This window comes from Rhinopithecus bieti, unplaced genomic scaffold (assembly GCF_001698545.2).
Source record: "Rhinopithecus bieti isolate Rb0 unplaced genomic scaffold, ASM169854v2 scaffold_19652, whole genome shotgun sequence".
Taxonomy (NCBI): Eukaryota; Metazoa; Chordata; class Mammalia; order Primates; family Cercopithecidae; genus Rhinopithecus; species Rhinopithecus bieti.
Genome location: NW_016809913.1, coordinates 2490387 through 2511910, shown reverse-complemented (window position 1 = coordinate 2511910; position 21524 = coordinate 2490387). Strand labels below are relative to the sequence as shown.

Genomic DNA, 21524 nt, shown 5'->3' with positions numbered 1-21524 from the left:
CATTGTGGGTTGAAATACGATTTCTTAAGATTAAAACCATATATACTCTTCACTTAACAATCTCACTCCTGGGAATCCAGTGCATAGAAATGAATGCACCAGTATGGAAGGCTACATGTATAAATATATCTATTAAAGTTTAGGGAAAACTATGGGGGTTCCCAGAAAAGAGTTTACATAGCAGGCCTGAGACTACTATGCTTACAGTGGTCTGCTTGCAAGGTTGGTCCTTGTGGGTGGCAAGCCACCCAGGTGCCAAGGCAAGAGACCGAGGGCACGAGCTGTTCCAGTATAATAAAATATATAAAACAAGAGTTATACTAGATCTAGATCACAGACATGATTATATATGAATATCATTAATCACTAGTTTGCAGCAATTACTCTTTATTCCAATATTATAATAATCCTTACTCTACAATTATAACTTAGGAAAAACCAGGCCATACAGAGATAGGAGCTGAAGGGACATAGTGAGAAGGGACTAGAAGACAAGAGTGTGAGCCCTCTGTTACGCCCAGACAGGGCCACTAGAGGGCTCCTTGGTCTAGCGGTAACGCCAGCGTCTGGGAAGACGCCCATTGCCAAGCGGACCATGGTCTAGTGGTAGCGTCAGTGCCAAGGAAAAACACCCGCTACTTAGCAGACCAGGAAAGGGAGTCTCCCTTTCCCCGGCGGAGTTTGGAGAAGACTCTACTCCTCCACCTCTTGTGGAGGGCCTGACTAAATGTCAGGCCCACCCACAGTTATCTGGAGGCCTAACCATCTGCCTGTGATGTTGTGCTTCAGTGGTCACACTACTAACTAGTCTGTTTTCATGTTCCATCCTGTACACCTGGCTCTGCCTTTTAGATAGCAGTAGCAAAATTAGTGAAAGTACTAAAAGTCTGTGATATGCAGAAATAATGGTGTAAGCTGTCTCCCTCTCTCTGCCTCGGCTGCCAGGCAGCGAAGGGCCCCCCTGCCCAGTGGACACGTGACCCACATGACATTACCTATCACTGGAGATGGCTCACACTCCTTACCCTGCCCCTTTGTTTTGTATCCAATAAATATCAGTATAGCCTGGCATTCGGGGTCACTATCGGTCTCTGTGTCTTGGTGGTAGTGGTCCCCCGGGCCCAGCTGTCTTTTATTTGTCTTGTGTCTTCATTTCTACAGTCTCTCATCTCCACACACAAGGAGAAAAACCCACCAACCCTGTGGGGCTGGTCCCTACAGGTCCTTGGCTGGTGTCTGGGAACTTGCTGGTCAACAGTTCACTATGTTGATACAAAACTTTCCCTAAGTGATAAGATTGGTTTATTGTGTTTAAACTGTGTTTATAAAAAAAATGTAAATTGTGCTGAATACCTGATTTCTCTTCTGAGAATCTGGAATTTTGGTACATGATAGGTAGAAGGTGCCTAAATGACCAGTTCCCAGTAAAAACTTTGAGTACTGAGTCTCTAAGGAGCTCCCCTGGTAGGCAACACTTGGCATGTGTTGACACAGCTCGCTGCTGGAGGAATTGAGTGCATCTGGTACCACTCTACTGGGAGAAGACTCTTGGAAGTGTGCTCCTGGTTTCCTCTGGATCTCACTCCTTATGCCTTTTCCCTTTGCTGATTTTGCTTTGATCCTCTTGCTGTAATAAATTCTATTCATCAGTACAACACTATGCTGAGTCCTGTGAATCCTTTTAGTGAATCATCAAAATGGGTTAGTCTTGAGGACTCTCAACATAAGGGGTGAGAAGAAATGTGGGCAGAGAGGGTAAATGTGGGGAAAAAAGAGAGTACAGATTATTGCAGAAAAAAGAGAAAGTTGATCATAAAAATACACTCATATCAACTATGATCTCGTTTATATTATATGTGTTTGTCTATATGCACAGAAAGATATCAAAAAGGATGACCACCACAATGTTAATGATGTTACCTCTGGATGGTGGGGTTTTAGGTGACTTTTTCACATTTTCCCTTACATTTTTTGTATGTTTTAAATTTGTTCCTACAATGAGCATAATTTATTTATATAATCAGTACAGCTATTTTTATTTTAAAAGGAAATAAAATCAATTGTTGGAGATTTTTGTTTACAATAACAGTTCCTGATACTGTCTCTCCTAACTTCCCATTAAATTTCTATAAGGATACAGAAAAAGTAAAAACACACATCACATGGTTAGGTGACTGATGATCCATTCCCAAAAGCCCAGAGAAATTTCCTCTAATTTTATGGCCTGTGGAGTTGATCTAAAAAACATAATCAGTAGGTCACACATAAGATACCCTGCAACGGTCTCCTTGAGCATAGGGAAGGAGACCCTTATATTCCCTACTCCACTGCCTTATGGTGAAGAAATGTGAGATCTGTCTCACAGAAAAGACTGGACAGTTTTCGCTTCACTGCACATGTGATAATTTTTGAAGCCATTGTCCCTTCTCTTTTAGAATCTCTTTCCTAGAGAGAGACTAATTTTTCACTAGAAAAAAAAGCAGAGATAGGGACTGGTAATGGCACTCAGCATTTCTAGAAGCACAGGGCTGTCAGAGAGAACCAGGAAAGGAAGAAGCCTAGTGGCTGCAGCCCTAGTAGCACACCTGGAATTTGTGTATCTTTTTATGTATGAGCCGGGCCCATCTTTGGCTAGCAGAGCTGCCAGACTTAAGTCTGTGGGACACTGAAATTGTGAAGGAAGTAAACAAACTATCGCTGTAGATTTAAAAAGAGGAATCTACCAGGTGCCATGTAGACAGAAAGTGCGTTCCAGGGTAGAGTGATTATGTAGTTTCTCCATACTGGAACAATTTGAGAGTAAAAGGGGTACTACTAATAGTCACAACAGGCAATTGCCATAAACCAGGACTGTCCTAAGCAAACTGAGAGGTATGGCCACCCTGGTTCAGAGCCTAACTCTGAGCTCGAATCAATCTCTTGAACAGGTAGAAAGAAAAAAAGACATAGTAACAGATCTTGGGGTGGGGGCAAAAACCCCTAAAAACAAGCCTATAGGTAAATACTTAAGATCCAAGGGAAAGGATTCCAGGACTTGAAGACAGAGAAGAATAGATACTTGAAAATAATTTACTATGGCAGAAAACAGAGATCCAACATGAAAATTTACAAGCATTCTTGAGAAATAAAACAGAACTCAATGAAAGCAACATTTAAAAAAATTAATAGAAGGAAAATGTTTTGGGATGAAACAGAATTTAGTATTCCAGTCCAAATGTTTTCCTGAGTTCTAGGCAAAATAAATAAAAAGAAATCAACACTTAGAAACATCTTGGCAACTGGAAGAAAAAACTCATTATTTATACATGATATAATTGTTTACCTAGGAAAGCCAACAGAATCAACAAATATAAATCAAGAAAGGTTTAATTCTAGATTTAGATAAAGCAACATATGTCAATATTATTTCTCTGTACTAACATTGCCATGTAGAGAATATAATTTAAAAATTCACACCAGCAACAAAAATAATAAAGTATCTAGGAATTAACTACGAATTCATAGGGCCTAAGTCTAAAGTTTAACAAAGATGATTTAAGTAAATCTATATTACACTCTTAAAAGATGATTTAATATTGTAGAAATGTTAATCATTTCAAATTAATCTATATTCAGTTCAATCCTAATAAAAATTATTGAATTTAATAAACTTATGCACATTAAAATGTATACTGCAGAATAAAGGTCTATGTATCAGTTAATCAACCTTAATAAAGAAGTAGAAAAGATAAACTCTCTAATACACTAATATATATTATAATAAAAGCTGTGTTGCATTAGTGCAAAAACAGGCAAATAGAAAAATGGAACAGAATAGAGTACACAGAGACAGGGTGTGTATGTGTGTATGTGTGTGTGTGTGTGTGTGTGTGTGTGTGTGATAGTGTGAATAAAACTATTTCCTATCTGCATACAGGAACTTAATATATAATAAAAGTGGCACTGCAAATCAATGGGAAAAGGACAGATTGCTTAGTAGACGATATTGAGAAAACTTTCTCACCATATGGAGAAAAATAAAATTAGTTTCCTATATAAAACCACATATGTAGGTGGATTCTAAATGAATTAAAGACCTAAATGTGAAAGGTAAAACCATACAGTTCATAGAAGAAAATACAGAATATCTTTGTGACTGAGAGTCATGAAAAGCCTTCTTAAAGAAAATTCCAAATCACAAACTATAAGGCAAAATATTGAAGAATCTGATTATGTCAAAATTAAGAATTTGGTCCAACAAAGCATCTTATGGATAAAGTTCATTAGAATGCTTACAGAATAGGAGAATATATAACGTCTAAAGTAAATAAGAAGTTAATGTTTGGAATATTGAAGGCATTTCTGCTAATCAACAAGAAAGTACCGGCTCGAGTAGAAAAATAGACAAAGAATATGAACACACAGTTTATAGGAAAATGCAGCAAGCAAAGAAGCATTTAATGAGATAATCAAACTCAAAGGTAATCAGAGAAATACAAGGTAAAACAACAATGAGATATCATTCTATTAATCTGACAAAATTTAGGTAGCTGGAAGATAGTGGTAGGGATATGGCATGCAGTAACCCTCATATACAGCTGTTGGTGGTGCAAACTGGCTCATGCGCGACAACTTGGCACTATTTATATCAATTAGTTATACACATGCCCTATGACCCAGCAACTTTTCTCCTAGGTATATATCCCAAGGACATCCTCACAGAGGTACATGATTTTTCATACAGCTCTACAATTTTTTGCATTAAAATAGTTCATATGGAAGATATGGGAAAGGTTATGGGGGATAAAAAGAAATACATGAATGAGTGAATGAAATGAGAAGGGGCCTTGCACAGAACAATGATGACAGGTACAGTACCATCAACTAACAAGCACTGAGTCAACACTGCGGACAAGTGGTGGTGAGTGGGTAACGATAGGTGAAGGAGGCAATTTCAAACATGTTGGCAACATTTTTTAATTACAAGGTTTAGAAGTCCTTTACGCGACTAGGCGTGGTGGCTCATTCCTGTAATCCCAGCACTTTGGGAGGCTGAGGTGCGCAGATCACGAGGTCACGAGTTTGAGACCAGCCTGACCAACGTGGTGAAACCCCATCTCTACTAAAAATATGAAAATTAGCTGGGTGTGGTGGTGTGCGTCTGTAATCCCAGCTACTTGGGAGGCTGAGGCAGGAGAATCGCTTGAACCCTGGAGGTGGAGGTTGTAGTAAGCCAAGAATGTGCCACGGCACTCCAGCCTAGGCGAGACGGAGTGAGACTCCGTCTCGAGAGAACAACAACAAAAAAAGTCCTTTACACATTTAAGCTGAAGGAAAAAACATAGTTAAGGGTAAAAGACAGAAAAACTGGTTCAGACATCTCTCCAAGTTTAAAGACAAAATGTCTTCAGAGTTTTGAAGATAAAATAATTTTGAACTTGGGCAACCAAGTAAGTTTTCCATGTGTGAAGGCAACAGAAAACATTTCAAGATATGCATGGACACAAAACAACATACCATCCAGGAATATTTCTTGAATTAAATAAAATATGCAACAAATTTTTAAGAACATAAAAGCAAAATCTTATCCTTATATATAAAATATAAAATTACCTTTTGTAGAAAGAGGACAATCCTTATGAGCATCTGGGCACGGAGTTCTTCCAAGGTAAACAACGTTCGGGGTGTTCGAATGAAAATTTTGGTCTTCCCATAAGCTACATCATCCTGAAAACCACACCGTTCAATCAGTTTCTTGACAGCCTCTTTATCTGAAGGAAGGTCATGGTTGGGCCAGGTGAATTCAGAGATCATCTTATACCTGGATGAAAAAAAGAAATAGGGTTAAGGGAGAAAACCATATGGTCATCTCAATAGAAAACTATTCAATAAAATTCAAGACACCTCGTAAAAAACCAAACCAAATCTTAGCAAACTATCAATAGAATTTCATTAGCCTCATAAGGTATGCAAAAAAAGTCTTCAGTAAAATAAAACACTTTAAGATAACTCTTACTAAACTAGGTATAGAAGGGACTTCCTCAAACTCATAAAGTCTATTTGCCAAAATCCTACAGCAAATATTGTTCATAAAGCGGTAACCTTAGAAGCATTCTTTTTACAAACAGCTACAAGAGAAGGGTGGCTCTGTCATGGGTCCTGCTCAGCATTGCTCTGGAGGTCTAGTCAACATAGTGAGACCAAGAGATAACTGGTAAATGACTGAGGGAAAAACAAAATGGATACTACTTATGTATAATGTAACTTTCCTCAAAGGAAATCAAGCAGATCTCTAGATTAAAAAAAAAAAAAAACTATTATAACTAAAAGAAAATTAAGCGGTGTTGCTGCACATAAGAGCAACACACAAAAATTAATTGCATTTCTACATACGAGCAGTCAACAGCTCCTTGCCATGTGGGCCTCTCATAAGGCAGCTTACCACACGGCGGCTTGCTTGAGTGTGAGTGTGAACAAGACAGAAGTCACAGAGTCACAGTATTTTGTGGCCTAATCTCAAAAGTGACATCCTATCACTTTTGCAATATTATACTTTGTCAGAAGCAAATCACTAGGTCTAGCCTACACTCACGGGAAGGGGATTACACAGGGCATGGATACCAGGAGGTAGAGGGCATCTTAGAAGGCTGCCTATCACAGAGTTTTTTCCACCATGCAAAGCTGTTTAATACATGTAGTCAAATTCAGCTTTTTTCTTTTTTTTTTCTTTTTTCTTTTTTCTCTGAGATGGAGTCTCGCTCTGTCGCCCAGGCTGGAGTGCAGTGGCGGATCTCAGCTCACTGCAAGCTCCGCCTCCTGGGTTCACGCCATTCTCCTGCCTCAGCCTCCCGAGTAGCTGGGACTACAGGCGCCCGTCACCTCGCCTGGCTAGTTTTTTGTATTTTTTAGTAGAGACGGGGTTTCACTGTGTTAGCCAGGATGGTCTCGATCTCCTGACCTCGTGATCCGCCCATCGCGGCCTCCCAAAGTGCTGGGATTACAGGCTTGAGCCACCGCGCCCGGCCGGAATTTAGCTTTTTTCTTATAGTACATCTAAATTTTAAGTCATTGTATGAAAGGCTTTCTTCACTTGGGTTACAGAGTAATGCGTTTATGTTTTCTTCTAGTACTTGTATGTTTTCCTTTTTCACATTTAGATTTCTGATCATTTAGAGGGTTTTTTGGTATACGGTGTGAGGTATGGATCTAATTTTATATTTTAACAAATGGCTGTCTAGCCGTTCCAACACTATTAAAAAGTTCATCTTTCCCCTCTGTGATTAACATGCTGCCTTTATCATATGTTCTTCAGTTTATTTCTGGACTTTCTGGTCTGTTTCATTGCCGTGTCTGTCCATCTGTGCATCACTACCACATGGTTTTAATTATAGAGGATACAAGTACATTTTAATGTTTTTTCCTAATTCTTTTCTTTTTTAAAGGTCTTTCTAGTTATTCTGGCACACATATTTTTCCATATGAACTTCAGAATCAAGTTTTATAGTTCCAGGCAAAAAAACCAGAATCCAGTGAACAAACAATTTTTAAAGACCCAAACCACCCTTGATAGTTTTATTGAGTTGAAACATTAAATACATTATTATTATTACTATTATTATTATTTTGACACAGAGTCTCACTCTATTGCCCAGGCTGGAGTGCAGTGGTGCAATCTCAGCTCACTGCAACCTCCGCCTCCCAGTCCAAGCGATTCTCCTGCCTCAGCCTCCTGAGTAGCTGGGATTACAGGCACCTACAATGCCCAGCTAATTTTTGTGTTAACAGTAGAGATGGGGTTTTACCATGTTGGCCAGGCTGGTCTTGAACTCCTGACCTCAAGTGATCTACCCGCCTTGGCCTCTCAAAATGCTGGGATTATAGGCAAGAGCCACTGTACTCAGCGAATCCGTTAATTTTTATATGGTGTTGAGTTGTCCTATCCAAGAACAAGAGATATCTTCACACTTGATCTACTCTGCTTTGTGCCTTCATGAATCTTTAAAGTTTTCTCATAGGCCTTTTCTTTCTTTCTTTCTTTCTTTTTTTCTTTTTTTTAATAATTATTTTATTTTTTAAGTTCTGAGGTATATGTGCAGGATGTGCAGGTTTGTTACACAGGCAAATGTGTGCCATGGTGGTTTGCTGTACAAATCAGCCCATTACCTAGGTATTAAGCCCAGCATCCATTAGCTATTCTTCCTGATGATCTCTATTCTCCCACCCCAACCCCAACAGGCCCCAGTGTGTGTTATTTACCCCCATAGGTCCATGTGTTCCCGTTGTTCAGTTCCCACCTTTAAGTGAGAACATGGGGGGTCTGGTTTTCTGTTCCTGTGTTAGTTTGCTGAGGATAGTGGCTTCCAGTTCCATCCATGTCCCTGAAAAGGGTATTAACCTCTTTCCTTTTTATGGCTGCATAGTATTCCATGGTGTGTGTGTACCACATTTTCTTTATCTAGTCTATCATTGATGGGCATTTGGGTTGACTCCATGTTTTTGCTATTTTGAATAGTGCTTGCAATGAACACACCTGTGCACGTATCCACAAAAACAAGCAATGGGGAAAGCATTCCCTATTTAATAAATGATGCTGGGAGAACTGGCTAGCCATATGCAGAAAACTGAAATTGGATCCCTTCCTTACACCTTATATAAAAACTAACTCAAGATGGATTAAAGACTTAAATGTAAAACCCCAAACAATAAAAACCGTAGAAGAAACTCTAGGCAATACCATTGAGGATATAGGCATGGGCAAAGACTTTATAATGAAATCACCAAAAGCAATTGCAAAAAAAGCAAAAATGACAAATTAAAGAGCTTCTCCACAGCAAATGAAATTATCATCAGAGCGAACAGACAACTTACAGAATGGGAGAAAATTTTTGCAATCTATCCATCTGACAAAGGACTAATATCCAGAATCTAAAAGGAAATTAAGCAAATGTATGTACAAGAAAAAAATCAATCCCATTAAACAGTAGGCAAAGGATATAAGCAGACACTTCTCAAAAAAAGACATACATGCGGCCAACATATAAAAAACATTTCAACATCACTGATCATTAGAGAAATGCAAATCAAAACCACAATGAGATACCATCTCACGCCAGTCAGAATGGTGATTAGTAAAAAGTCAAGAAACAACAAATGCTGGCAAGGTTGCAGAGAAATAGGAACGCTTTTATACTATTGGTGGGAATGTAAATTAGTTCAACTACTGTGGAAGACAGTCAATTCTTCAAAGATTTAGAACCGGAAATACCATTTGACCCAGCAATCCCATTACTGGGTATATACCTAAAGGAATATAAATCATTCATAGGGCTGTTCAAATTTCTTGTTAAAATAGTAGATATGTAGGCAGCATCTGTTAATTACTCCCTAATTACAGTTAATTACTTCCTTCTTCTTGACATATCTCTTTTCTTAGATTCCATGACAGCATGCTCTCCTTCTGCCTCTCTGGATATTTCTTGTCAATCTGATTTTCTGGCTCCTTTGGCTACTATTATATCCCCAAATGCAGGCGTGTCCCGAGGCTAAGATCAGGACTTCTCTCTACGTATCCTCTCCCCACATTACCTCATCTAGTCCACTTACTTTTAATAAAACATTCCAAATATAAAACAAAATATATATTTTATAGGTATATAAAATATAAAAATATACTTTCAATTTGTGTATCATCCCTAGTCTAGCGCACAGTTATGAGCTTCAGATTTATATATCCAATGTCTACACAGGTCTGGAAGGCATCTTAATTACTCTTTCAGTCTTTTCCTACCTCAATCTACCCAGTTACTAAAGCCAGGATCCTGAGAATACTTTTATTCTTTCCCTCTCTATCATGATTTCTAATCCATCATTAAGTTCTATTGACTCTACCCCCAAAATATATTTAAAATTTTACAGTTCTCCTCATCCTTACTGCTTCAATTCAAAGGCAAGCCACCTTCTAGTTTACAACAGACTCCTAAATTGTCTTCCATTTCCTTTCCAATCCATTCTGCATACATCGGTCAGAGTAGTTTTCTAAAAAGCTTGAAATCATTTTTGTCTTTGGCTGCTTTCCTTCCTCACTATCCTTCAATCATGTTGACTTCTTTGGGGTTCTGTAATGCGGTTGCCTCCTTCCTGCTTCAGAGTCTTTGCACATGCTGTTCCCACTGCCTGGAATACATTTTACCTAGTCCTTGAAAGTCTGGCTCCTTCTCATCCTTTAGTCTTTTCTTGATCTTTGTATATCAACAAAGCCCCTACCCCCAATATTCTCTCTAAGGCTACTAGTTTTATATATTCTTTTCTGACATCATTTATCACAGCTTGTAATCATACTGATTTGTGGGTTTATTTGCTTAATGTCAGTCTCCCTCCTTAGTCTGTGGCTACTATGAAGGCAGGGACTTTGTTTTGTTCCCTACTATATATCATGTGCCTATCATGTTGCCTGCTATACTATGAGGCAATAGATATTTGCAGAATGAATGAAAGGAAATCATTTAAAGCTTACTCACTTGCTAGATGGGGGCAGAGATTAAAGCCCAATGAAAGAGTTCTAATATAAAGACAGAGGTAATACCAAACAATGTCACATGAAAAAACGCGAAATCAGAAACCTCTCAAATTCGTTACCAAACTATAGTAGGGGTCTACATCTGGGTCATCATAGGGGTAGTGCTGGTGTGTGTTTGTTTCAGGCACGCTGTAGAAACTGGATTGCTATCCTACAGCCCCACTGCTCAGCTCCCATGGCAGGGGAGAGGCACTCTGCCTTCCTTCATGCCGGCAAAGTGCATGACCCTGGTTCTCTGGCAAATCAGCAATCTGAACTTGCTAATTAAAAAGTTGAACTCATCTGCTTTCTGACAGTGAGTTTTACCTCCCTAAAGGACTAACTTTAAGGTTACCAGCATGTTTTAAATCCTTCTCTCTTTTCTCAATAAAATAAATGAAAATGAAAAGTCACAAGCAAAATTTAGGTTCAAACCTAAACTACTTGCAAAATCTGCAAAATCTAAAAGGAAAAATTCACTGTAGAAAATATTACCTTTTCTCTCGTCATCACTGGATGAGCCACATAAAATGGGGATAATGTATATTCCTCACGTGGTTGTCAGTTTCAGCAACTTACTACATGTGAAACGTTTAAAACAGTATCTAGTACATCCAGTAAACATTTTAAAATATTCACAACTATTATTATAACTCACTTGAAAATTTCAACACATAATTTTTTTTTCTGTCTAGTTAATCACAGTCTATATCCTTTCCATAAACAGGACAAAATCTTTAATTATCTCTACTTCTCACTCCCATTTTAATTTCAGTTCCAGATTATTACTAAAGACTACTTTCCTACCTTTACAATCACTACTTGTTTAGATTTAACAAAAAGTTTTACAGATTTCTTTGCTCAATGTTGCTTTTTTGCATATATCCTGCCACATGTTTCCTTTCTGCATTCATCTTTCTTTTTGCTGAAGTACATCCTCTAGGACATTTTTCAGAGGGTCTATGAATAATAAACTTTCTCAAACTAGGTATGCCAGAAAATGCTATTTATTTTAATCACACTCTTGAATGGTATTTTGACACAGAACACAATTCTAGACATGAAGGCCCTTTCCCTGCACTGTGAAAGCATTTTGCTCCTTCGTCTATTTGATCAAATGTTCATGAGGAGCCAGATGTCAGCGTGATTCTCACTCCCCATAGGCAGTTTGTCTTTTTCTCTTGGGAGCTATATTTTTCTTTAACATTCTAAAAGTGAACAAATGTATTTTTAAGTTTTAAAAAAATTCTTATGCTTGGCAATCAGTGTATCCTTTTAATCTGAAGATTCGTCTTTTTTCAGTTCAGGCAAATCCCTGGCCACTGTTTGAATAGTGCCTCTCCCCTATTCTTGGTGTTCTTTCCTCTAGTCCTTCTGTTACATGGGTTTTGCTGCTCCTGGATCAACCTTACATGTGGCTAGACCTTTCCTGAATACTTCCCATCTTTTTTTTTCTTTGTGATGAGATCCGCAACAAGACTTCAGCTTGATCCTCTGGCCCACTAATTCACTTTTCGAAAAAGTTTAGTTTTTTAAAAACATTTAAAAAATTGTGATCAAATTTACATGTACTAAAATACACACACTTAAGTATATAATTCAATAAGTTTTGTCGAATGTGTATACTCATGAAACCGACACCCCAGTCAAGATATATCACCTCAGAGAGTTCCCCCATTCTGCTTTCCAGTCCGCAGACAGAGGTCATACCAACAATAGCTAACCACTATTCTGATTTCTATCACCATAAATTAGTTTTGCCTGCTCTTGAACTTCATGTAAAGGGCAGCATAAAGTTGCTACACTTTTCTTCTTAAAATGTCATCTTCTGGCTGGGCATGGTGGCTCATGCCTATAATCCCAGCACTTTGGGAGGCTGAGGCGGTTGGATCATCTGAGGTCAGGAGGTCGAGACCAGCCTTGCCAACATGGTGAAACTCTGGCTCTATTAAAAATGAAAAAAAATTAGCTGGGCTTGGTGATGTGCCCCTGTAATCCTAGCTACTTGGGAGGCGGGGGTGGGAGAATTGCTTGAACCTGGGAGGTGGAGCTGCAGTGAGGTAAGATGGTGCCACTGCACTCCAGCCCAGGTGACACAGCAAGACCCTGTCAAAAAAAAAAAAAAAAAAAAGCCATCTTCTCTTGGCTTCTGTGACATAATCCTCTTCTGGTTTTTCTTCTACCTCATTGGTTGCTGCTTCTCTTATCTTTGCTGGTTCTTTCATGCCAGACCACAAATCTAAACACTGTCACGGACTTCCTCCTCTTCACTATACAGTCCCAAGACTTTCTATGTAATCTATGTTACCAGTGACTCCAAAATCTCTTATCTGCAGCCTAAACTTCTTTCCAGAACTCCAGGTATGAAAGTCTAATGGCTTAATATTTCTGCCTAGATATTTAGTAGGATTTCAAAGTGAACATAGGCTGGGTGTGGTGGCTCACGCCTATAATCCCAGCACTTTGGGAGGCCGAGGCGGGTGGATCACGAGGTTGGGAGATTGAGACCATCCTGGCTAACACAGTGAAACCCCGTCTCTACTAAAAATACAAAAAAATTAGCCGGGCATGGTGGCTGGCGCCTGTAGTCCCAGCTACTCGGGAGGCTGAGGCAGGAGAATGGTGTGAACCCGGGAGGCGGAGCTTGCAGTGAGCAGAGATCACACCACTGCACTCCAGCCTGGGTGACAGCGAGACTTTGTCTCAAAAAAAAAAAAAAAGTGAACATAGAGATGTTTCAAAGTTAACACAGTCAAGAGAATAATCTTGATTCCATTGTTACTCCTGTTCCATATCCTCTTCCTCAAAATTATTTTACCCAATTTTATCTCAGCAAATGGTACTGCGCTTACCTAGATGCTCAAGCCAAAATCTAATTTTCATCCTTCATTCCTCTTTATTCCTGTTTCATCATATCCAATCCATGAGCGAGTCTTGTCAACTTTATCCCTCAAACATATCCCAAATCTGTCCAATGCTCTTGTATCTACAATAGTCCCTTACTGAAGGCACTACCATCAAGCCCTGCCTCCCGGACTCCTGCAATAGCATCCCTAAACATCTCCTTGCCTTCCTTTTTTTTTTTTTTTTTTTTTGAGATGGAGTCTTGCTCTGTCTCCCAGACTGGAGTGCAGTGACATCTCGGCTCACTGCAAGCTCCACCTCCCAGGTTCACGCCATTCTCCTGCCTCAGCCTCCTGAGTAGCTGGGACTACAGGCGCCCACAACCACGCCTGGCTAATTCTTTGTATTTTTAGTAGAGACGGGGTTTCACCGTGTTAGCCTGGATGGTCTAGATCTCCTGACCTCGTGATCTGCCCGCCGCAGCCTCCCAAAGTGTTGAGCTTACAGACGTGAGCCACTGTGCCCGGCCAACATCTCCTTGCCTTCTATTCACACAGCAGCCACAGTGATTCCTTTAAGACATTCATAAGGTTGTGTAACTCCATGCTTAAACTCCACCAATGGCTTTCTTTCTTTTTTAAATCACACCTAACCAAAACCTAAATAGTTTAGTCTGATTACAAAGTTCGACACGATTTGGCTCTTGTCCACCTCTCTCATCTCATCTCACACAACTGTCCTGTCAGTATCCTCCAACCACAGTGGACTACGTTTGGCATCTAAAATGCCTCACTTACTACCGCAATAGAGCCTTTTCCCTGGCTGTTCCCTCTGTCCCACCTTCTCTTTGCTCTGATCTTTGTATGGCTGGCTGCTTCCTGTCATTGTCAGCTCCTTAGAGACTCTTTTGACCCACTAAAGTACTTGAATTTTCCGCATTTTTCTGGTTTATATTTTATGTATATATTTATTTGTTTTTTGGGGGAAATCTACAGTCAAGATTATAGAAAATGTTCAATAAATGTTTTAAAACAAATAGATGGAATTTAAAGCATTCTTGTGATTCCAAGTTATCAATTATCATTATCATTACTTTTTTATATGACATGGTATCATTAAGCAACATTATCAACAATAAATTAACAATAATAGCAACAATATATTATACTTATTGAGTGATTACTATATGGAAGTACTACTACTCCAAGTGCTTTGTATGTATTTTCTTATTTAACCCTCTAGCTTCAAGGTAGTTATTATTATTATCCCCATTTTACACATGAGGAAACAGGCATGAAAAGGGTATGTAATTTGTCCAAGGTCACACAACCGAAAAATGACAGAGCCAGGACTCAAACCAAGCAGACTGATTTCAGGCCCTCCATGCTTAACTCCTTAATATTTTATTATTATGATAATTACCAACACCAGTAATGATAGGCAGCATTGATTAAATAGCTATGATGTACTAGGAATCTAGGCTTTTTACTTAGGTTAATTTCTCATAACAGTCCATGAAATGTTATTTTACTTATTTTACAGATGCAAAAACAGGGTCAAAGCAGTTAAACTTCTGGCTCACGCTCAAGCAGTAAGTAAGTGGCACAATAAGAATTCCACCCACAATGTGACTTCAGATCAGTGTTCTTTCTGCTACGCTATGATGCCCGCATTTCTTCCCCAAAGGCTGAAACTTTTTCGTGGTCCATAAACCATGAACTCAGGGACTCATGTTGAAACTGGGAAAGTCTTTCATATTTGTAATTTCCTCAGCTCTTTTGTTCACCGAACAAATATTTATAGATTGCCTAATATGGTGCTGACTGATGCACTGTTGTATGGGGAGGACTCCGTTATTCTCAGTGAACTAGGCCTCTCTGATGAGTCTATTCTCACCTGTGAAGAAACTTCTCATATGTCTGGCGGAAGGCAAATCCTGCCCGACGCACTCTCACATTTTCCAGTAGTCCAAGATATTCTACTTGGTGCCGGCAGCGTTCGTCATCAAATATCTGTGGAGATTTCTTGTCATTGGGTTTGATGCAACGAACGTAATATGGTTCCTAAAGAAACAAATCAGCAAATGGTAAATTTCACTGGCGAAAATTCTCCAACTAGGGACACTAACATGTAATTAGTGTTAATTGTGTCAAGTTAAGCTCAGTGCCTCTAATTTCTCAGGCATACACTTGTGAATAAAGTAGTTATTCTTCCTTTCTCCTTCATTTCAAGGTTAGAAGTTCTCGTGCATTCAGCTAAATGTTTGTTTAATTATGTTTTAGGCTTTATTAGGAATAGTAGAAAAGGGATAAAACTAGGAAGTAAATAACAGAGATGTAAAGATCGAGTTTCTGTGTGTTTATGAAAACAAGGTTAAAGCAGCTGAAGGAGTAATTCAATAGAAAAAGGCAGCAGCTAACGATGAAAATGGATGGAGAATGTAAAAAGACATGCTTTGTTAATGTTAATATTATGTTAAGGAATGATAGGCACAGCTCTGGTATATAGTAAGTGCTCCTTAAGTGTCAGCCATCAGCATTAATATTATTGCATTAGTTTGTACTTTTGGAAAAGAGATTAAACTTCATGGGTAAGTAGAGAAGTTCCAAAACCACCTACAGGCACCAGTGATTCTATGAAGGAGCTCAGCTAGCAATCCTTCCCTCTGTGCCAATGAAGCTTTATACCACATATTAGATCATAACCCCTTTTAAATATAAAACTATGCTTGGCATAGATCCTGGTACACTGAAGATAATGAATAAATTATCACTGGATGAATCAATTAGGTCAAACATATCCTATAAGTGTAAAGAATTTCTTTTTCTTCTCTGAATCTGTTATCTATCAGACACACAGATGCACTTTAAAATACAGAATCCTCTGTAGTTAAATTAGGCAGTTTTGAGCTCTGCTGAGGGCTAGAAGTAGAAAGGGGTAGTAAATAATTTAAGCAGGAGAGATTTGAAGGATGTAAATTTACTTGCATTTTGAACAGAATAACAGTTTCCAATACCTAAAAAAAGAAACTCCGATAGTACATTTATCATGTTGTCCCACATGGTGAAAGGTAATGCCATTTTTTGCCTTTTTCTAGGCCCTGCTGTATTAGTTTCCTATTGCTGTGTAGCAGATTATCATAAATATAGTGGATTAAAACAACACAGTTTTATTATCTCACATTTCTGGAAGTCAGAAGTCTGAAATAGGTTTAACTGAGCCAAAAGTCAATGTGTCAGCAGGGCTGGTGTTTTTGGGAGATCCAGAAGAAAACCCATTTTCTTCTATTTTCCAGCTTCTGGAGGCTGCCCACATTCCTTGGCTGGTGGCCCCCTTCCATCTTCAAAGCCAGCAATGGCCAGTTGAGTCTTTTATAGATGTCACCTCCTTGTTCTGACTTTTCTGCTTCCCTCCTTTTCACTGAAGGACTCATGATAGCACTGGGGCCACTTGGGTAATGGAGGATAAGCTGTTATCTTCAGGCCCATTTATTAGCAGCCTTATCTCCATCTGCAACCTTAATTCCACCTTGCTACAGCACGTATCATGTTCGTAGGTTCTGGGGATTAGGATGTGGACATCTGGGATGACTATGGTATAGTAATAATAACAATAAAAAATATTATCTATCTAGCCTTTTTTCCTGGTTTCTGGCATAGAGCTTCAAAAACTTGTGAAATTTCTTCAGTGATAGGAGTGTCATAGTTATGCTAATGAGGTGACTCATAGCTGGGCCTCTAGATAGCTGCAGGATGGGAGCTGGTCACCAGAAAACTCCTTCATGTGCTGGAACTTACAGTTGCCTGACCTCTGGGCAGGTTAGGGGGACTAAAGATTAAGCTTAATCACGTGATCAAAGATGTAGTCAATCATGCCTTTGTGATGAAACACTGATAAAACAAAACAAAAAAAAAAAACAAAACCTCAGGATGCTGAGTCTCAGAAGAGCTTCTTGGTTGGTGAACACATGGATGTACTCAGACAGGGGAGCACCCTGATTCCAGGGGGACAGAAGCTCCTGTGCTTGGACCCAGGTTCTATGAATCATTCTAGTGAATTATCAAACCTGAAGAGGGGGGTCAAGGGAATCCTCAAATTTATACCCAAGTCATATATAAGGGCAGGTGTTCTGTGGACCTCACTTGCAGCTAGTGTCTGAAGTAAAGGAGAGTCTTGTTGGAGACCCTGTCTTTTAATTTTTCAGATTAATGCTAACTCTGGGTAGTTAGTGTCTGAATTGAATTGTAGCACACTTAGCTGATGTCAGAGTTGCTGTTGCAATGCAGAGGCCATTATTCTGTCTAGTACACCTGCCCTTTTTCATCTTGTCATCTGTAGCAGAATGAAAAACATGATCTCAATATCTTGCACCACCTCCCAGTAAGAGGTGGAGTCTCTACACCACTTCTCGAATCTGGCTTGGCCTGTGACATGCTTTAACCAGTAGAATGCAGAAGAAGCAACACTGGGTTACTTCTAGAAACCCATCCTTGAGAGGTTCTGCCCTCTTGGACCACTTCTACCACATGAAGAAACCCAGGATTAAAGACTACATGACAAAAGATGCCCAGGCATCCAGGCACACGATTTGAGTGAGCTCATCTTAGCCTATCTAGCCCCAGCTGACTGCAACTGCTTGGTGAGCCCAACGGAACTGCCCAGTCAACCCCTGATTCATGACAAAGAACCATTATTTTAAGCACTATATTTTAGAGTGATTTGTTATGGATTGATAGATAACTTACACTTCTTCCCTATTTTGGAATACCATACCAATCCTTTCATTAGATACTAAATTTTGGTATATTTAAGCTGAGGATCAATATTTTATTACAAAGCACAAGCAGAATCCTACTTTAAAAAATAGTGATGGGTGATCAAATGTTCACTAAATCTGTACTGATTTTCAAGCGGAACATCTATATTGGGGGAACAACTGTAGCTCACTTTAAAAAATGGCTCATAGTTAAGTGTTTTTAAAAACTTAATAGGATGGGGAAGTTGGGAGGAGGCACTGTTTACTTAAGGATTTTCTATTAGTTTGCTGGAATAGAGTGCCTTTACTTCTTGGTGAATAAACCAAGAAAAGTGGCACTGAGCAAAGTAAATGCCAAAATGCTCCCAGATTTATCTGCATGTTTGGTACTAGTGTAACAGAATAAGCATTGTACAAAACCAGAACACTTGAGTCTTGGCTGTAAATTCTCTCTCGAACTAATTAACTAATTTATGAAATGAAGATACTAGGGCTTTCTTTGAGTAATGACAGACTAGGTAATTTAAACTGACACCCATGCTGAGGGTTAACTAGAATAGCTAAACAAAATAAACAGAACGTTTGCTTGAAGACATGTGAGGTCTAACAAGACAGTGGAGAATTTACTGGGTCAGAATACAGGAGAGGAAGAAAATCGTGGAGGAGAACCCAGATTTGAGGCTGCCTTTTTTTTCCTGGGGAAATTTGCCAATTCCAGAGAAGGCAGATGGGATCTGAGTAGTGATGGGATCATCAGCAGCTTCATGGGCCTAGTGGGACAAAGATTACGAATAAGGCCTGAAAAGGAGGGGACATAAGTAAACCCCTCTTACTTTGGGTTAGGATCCCACCAACAGGAATAAGGATGAATAAGAAGGAGGCAGTCCTTTACAGGGACCATAATTCAGCTTTGAATCACCTGAGTCCTTGAAACTGGAATAGTTGATTTGGAATACTATTGTTCTTAGGTAACTAAAAGAAGCAAAATTAACTCTTCCCTGAAGAAAAAAATCACATAAACTTGGGCCTCCAATTATTTCTACAGATGATTTTGCAAATACAATATTTGGAACAAAATAAAAAGTAACCAGACATATAAGTAGCCAAGTAAATTGGAATCAGAAACAGCAAAACAAAATAAAAAATAAACAGACCTGCAGGTATCCAGACACTGGAATTATCAGATAGAGATATTAAAATAACTATGCTTACCATGTTCAAGGTGACAAAAGACAATAATGAGAATTTTGTATAGAACCAGAAACTATGAAAAAGAACCAAGCCAAATGGAAACCTAGAACTGAAAAATATAATAAAGGAAATTAAGAACTCAGTGGATCAGTAGAAGAGTAGATTAGAAGTAGGTGAAGAAGGCCAGTCGTGGTGGCTCATGCCTGTAATCCCAGCCTTTTATGAGGCCAAGGCAGGTGGATTACTTGAGGTTAGGAGTTTGAGACCAGCCTGGCCAACATGGTGAAACCCCATCTCTACTAAAAATACAAAACATTAGCTGCGCATGGTGGCGTGCTCCTGTAATTCCAGTTTACTCAGGATGCTGAGGTAGGAGAATGTCTTGAACCTGGGAGGCGGAGGTTGCAGTGAGCTGAGATCGTGCCACTGCACTCCAGCTGGGGCAACAGAGTGAGACTCCATCTTGAAGGACAAAAAAAAAAAAAAAAAAAAAAGAAATAGGTGAAGAAAAAAAAATGAATGTATCAGAAGTTAGGTGAGAAGAAATTTTCTGGAATGAAGCAGGGATAGACAAAAAGATGGAAAACAAAGATGGGAGGCTAAGAGGTATAGAAGATACAGTGAGATGGAGTTCTAAAGGAGAGGAGACAGAAGGGACAGAAGAAATATTTGAAAAGAACTTGCTAAAACGGATAAAAAAAAGTCAAGCTACAAATTGAAGAGATTCTACAAACTACAGCATATTTTTTAAAAAATCTACACTTAAGCACATCATAGTGAAACTTTTGAAAATCGAAGCAGCCAGAGGAAAAAAAAAGATTACCTTAAGGAGCAACAAAAAGACTGAGAGCTAACTTCTCATAAGAAACTATGAAATCCAGAAGACAAAGGAACATTATCTTTGAAGTGCCAAAAGACACTGTTAACAGAGAATTTTACACTGAGGAAAAATATTCTTCAAGAACGAAAACCATACAGAAATATTTTTTGGTAAACAAAAACTACATTTGTCACCCTCAGATTTCAAATATAATAGAGTGAGGTTAAGGCAGAAGAAAATGATCCCAGATGGAAGGTCAGCAATATAGGGGCTGGGTGCAGTGGCTCACGCCTATAATCCCAGCACTCTGGGAGGCCAAGGTGGGTAGATAAGTTGAGGTCAGGGGTTTGAGACCAGCCTGGCCAACATGGTAAAACCCCATTTCTACCAAAAAATACAAAGATTAACCAGGTGTGGTGGTGTGCACCTGTAATCCCGCTACTTGGGAGGCTGAGGCACGAGAATTGCTTGAACCCAGGAGGTGGAGGTTGCAGTGAGCTGAGATCATGCCAATGCACTCAAGTCTGGGTGACAGAATGAGACCTTGTCTCAAAAAAAAAAAAAGAAAGAAAGAAAGAAAAGAAAAAAAAGAGAAAAGAGTCATGCTTTTCATGAGTAACTTGGCAAAATAAAACCAAAAGATATTAAAAAAAAATAGGAAGAGAAAAATAGATAAACGACTGAATAAACAGATACAATAGATGTAAATTATAATCTAAATAGATATATCTATTTATATCTAAATATAAATCTATTTAGATATATCTATATCATCCAATATCTAATAATAAATATACGATATTAAATATAGATAATAAACTTTACGATATAGATGAAGTTATAGATAATACCAGATATACTATCTATATCTAATATAAATATATTTATTATATCTAAATAGATATAATAATGTCTTACTGGCTTTAAAAATGTATATGCATGTTATTTTGGTATATAATTAAAATACATGATCAAAATAGCATACAAGTTAGAAGGAAGGTAAATGGAATTAAATTGGCCTTGCATTTTCTAGGAAGGAGGTAAAAGTACCAAATAATACTAGATTTTTAAATTCAAGAATGATATCGCAATAAGTCAAGTAACCACTGTAAAAGCATTTAAGACGTAAATCCTCCAAAATAATAAAGAGAATAAATGAAATGATAAAAAATAATTGTAACACCAGGAGAGGGGAAAGAGTACGTTCTTAGGTCTAACTAAACATTTTAACTCAAAACACTCATAGGGCTCATTTGGCACCAATCTCTTCAAAAGGCCAAGAACACAGTTTGCTAGCAGGTAGTGTCAGTGTCCTTGGGGCAGTCCACACAGCAATCAAGTGACAGCTTAGGTGTAAGGAGATGAGATCCACATTGGGC

The 21524-nt window shown here is 38.7% G+C and overlaps 1 protein-coding gene across 1 annotated transcript in view; it reads right to left on the bottom strand.

Moving 5' to 3' along the window:
- MYO1D (myosin ID) overlaps positions 1-21524 on the bottom strand; it is a 389352-nt gene that overhangs the window by 217639 nt on the left and 150189 nt on the right. Inside the window, exons 15-16 of the mRNA XM_017890881.1 lie at positions 15275-15441; positions 5593-5800 (exon numbers count right to left, since the gene is read on the bottom strand). Coding sequence (XP_017746370.1) covers positions 5593-5800; positions 15275-15441 — 375 coding nt within the window. The remainder of the gene's footprint in view (positions 1-5592; positions 5801-15274; positions 15442-21524) is intronic.